The 1,990-nt window shown below is 61.1% G+C and overlaps 1 protein-coding gene across 1 annotated transcript in view; it reads right to left on the bottom strand.

Annotated features, from left to right (window-relative positions):
- Positions 1 to 1,955, bottom strand: part of LOC102032754 (creatine kinase M-type-like) — a gene marked incomplete at its 3' end in the record, with an annotated part of 4,926 nt that extends 2,971 nt beyond the window's left edge. Inside the window, exons 1-3 of the mRNA XM_031065856.1 lie at positions 1,751 to 1,955; positions 728 to 882; positions 11 to 55 (exon numbers count right to left, since the gene is read on the bottom strand). Coding sequence (XP_030921716.1) covers positions 11 to 55; positions 728 to 882; positions 1,751 to 1,943 — 393 coding nt within the window. The remainder of the gene's footprint in view (positions 1 to 10; positions 56 to 727; positions 883 to 1,750) is intronic.
- Between the last annotated feature and the right edge of the window lie 35 nt (positions 1,956 to 1,990).

Raw genomic sequence — 1,990 nt, 5'->3', positions numbered from 1 at the left:
ATTCTGAGACCCCGGGGCTGCTCAGCACGGACTTGGGGTCCAGGTCCTCCCCGCCCTGGGGAGCCCCAAAAACGGGGTCAGGGACACCCCAAAAATACCAAAAAAACACCCTGAAAATATCCCAAAAATTCCTCTGAAAATACCCCAAATATACCCCCAAAAAACCCCAAAATCACTCCAAAAACCCCCAGAATTTCTACATTATAAAAACCCCCAAAAATTCACCCAAAACCCTTCTGGGGTGGCTTTGTGGTGTCACCCCATGGTGGCCCCTCACCCCTTCTCTGCCCTCCTGAGAGACCTGGGGACCTCCCCAAATTTTGGGGACCTTTCCCAGATTTTGGGGACCCCCCCCAAATTTTTGGGACCCCCCCCACCTTGAAATTCTCCTGGTTGAGGTCGGCGCTGAGCTTGTTTGTAGGGTCACCCCATGGTGGCCCCTCACTCCTTCCCTGCCCTCCTTTTAGGAATCCCCCCAAATTTTGGGGACCACCCCAGGTTTTGGGGACCCCTCCACGTTTTCAGGGACCCCTCCCAAATTTCGGGACCCCCTCCAAATTTTTGGGGTTCCCCCAACCTCGAGCTTGTCCTGGTTGAGGTCGGTGCGGAGCTTGTCGGTGGTGTCACCCCATGGTGGCCCCGTCACCCCTTCCCTCCCATCCTGAGACCTTTAGGGACCCCTCCCACATTTCGGGGACCCCCCCCCGAATTTCGGGGCCCCCCCGACCTTGAGGTTCTCGTGGTTGAGGTCGGTGCGGTGCTTGTCCGTGGGTTTGTAGCCCCCGTGCCTGTCCTGGATCACGGGGTCAAAGAGCTCCTTGAAGACCTCGTAGGACTCCTCGTCACCGGCCACGCAGCCCACGGTCATGATGAACGGGTGGCCTGGGGACACCGGGGGACACCGGGGGTCACTGGGGGTCACGGGGGGTCACTGGGACCAGTACAGAACTGGGATTGGCCATGGGACTCCTCGTCACCGGCCACACAGCCCACGGTCATGATGAACGGGTGGCCTGGGGACACCGGGGGACATTGGGGGACACCGGGGGTCACTGGGGGTCACTGGGGGTCACTGGGACCAGTACGGGACTGGGATGGGCTACTGGGATTGGCCATGGGATTGGGACTGGCTACTGGGACCAGTATGGGGTTGAGGAGTGACCCACGGTCATGATGAATGGGTGGCCTGGGGACACCAAGGATGGGTTGAAGACCCCATGGACCATTTGAGGACCCCATGGATGGGCTGGGGACTCCATGGATGGATTGAGGACCCCAAGGGTGGATCGGGGACCCCTCAGGTGGTCTGGGGACACCAAGGATGGGTTGGAGACCCCATGGATGGGCTGAGGACCCCAAGGATGGGTTGGAGACCCCATGGATGGGCTGAGGACCCCAAGGATGGGTTGGAGACCCCATGGATGGGCTGAGGACCCCAAGGATGGGTTGGAGACCCCATGGATGGGCTGAGGACCCCAAGGATGGGTTGGAGACCCCATGGATGGGCTGAGGACCCCAAGGATGGGTTGGAGACCCCATGGATGGACTGAAGACCCCAAGGGTGGGTTGAAGACCCCATGGACCATTTGAGGACCCCATGGATGGGCTGAGGACTCCATGGATGGATTGAGGACCCCACGGACCATTTGGGGACCCCATGGATGGGTCGGAGACCCCTTGGGTGGGCTGTGGAACCCTGGGGTGGGCTGGAGACCCCCGGGGTGTCCTGGGGACCCCGCTGGGGACGCACCGGGGTTGTCCACGCCGGTCTGGATGACGTCGTCGAGGGTGAAGCCGCTCGGGGTCTCCTTGTCGCGCAGCTTGGCGTACAGGGCGGGCGTCAGCACCTTGGCCATGTGGTTGTTGTGCTTGGACAGGTCCGGGAACTCCTCCTCGGCCGAGAACTTGAGCTTGTACTTGTTGTGGGTGTTGCTGAACGGCATGGTGGCACTGCGGGGACATGGGGACACCATGGGGACACCATGGGGAC

This window comes from Geospiza fortis, unplaced genomic scaffold (genome assembly GCF_000277835.1).
Source record: "Geospiza fortis unplaced genomic scaffold, GeoFor_1.0 scaffold1158, whole genome shotgun sequence".
NCBI lineage: Eukaryota > Metazoa > Chordata > Aves > Passeriformes > Thraupidae > Geospiza > Geospiza fortis.
Note: the sequence above shows the minus strand (reverse complement) of the source record. Positions and strands in the feature narration are given on the sequence as shown.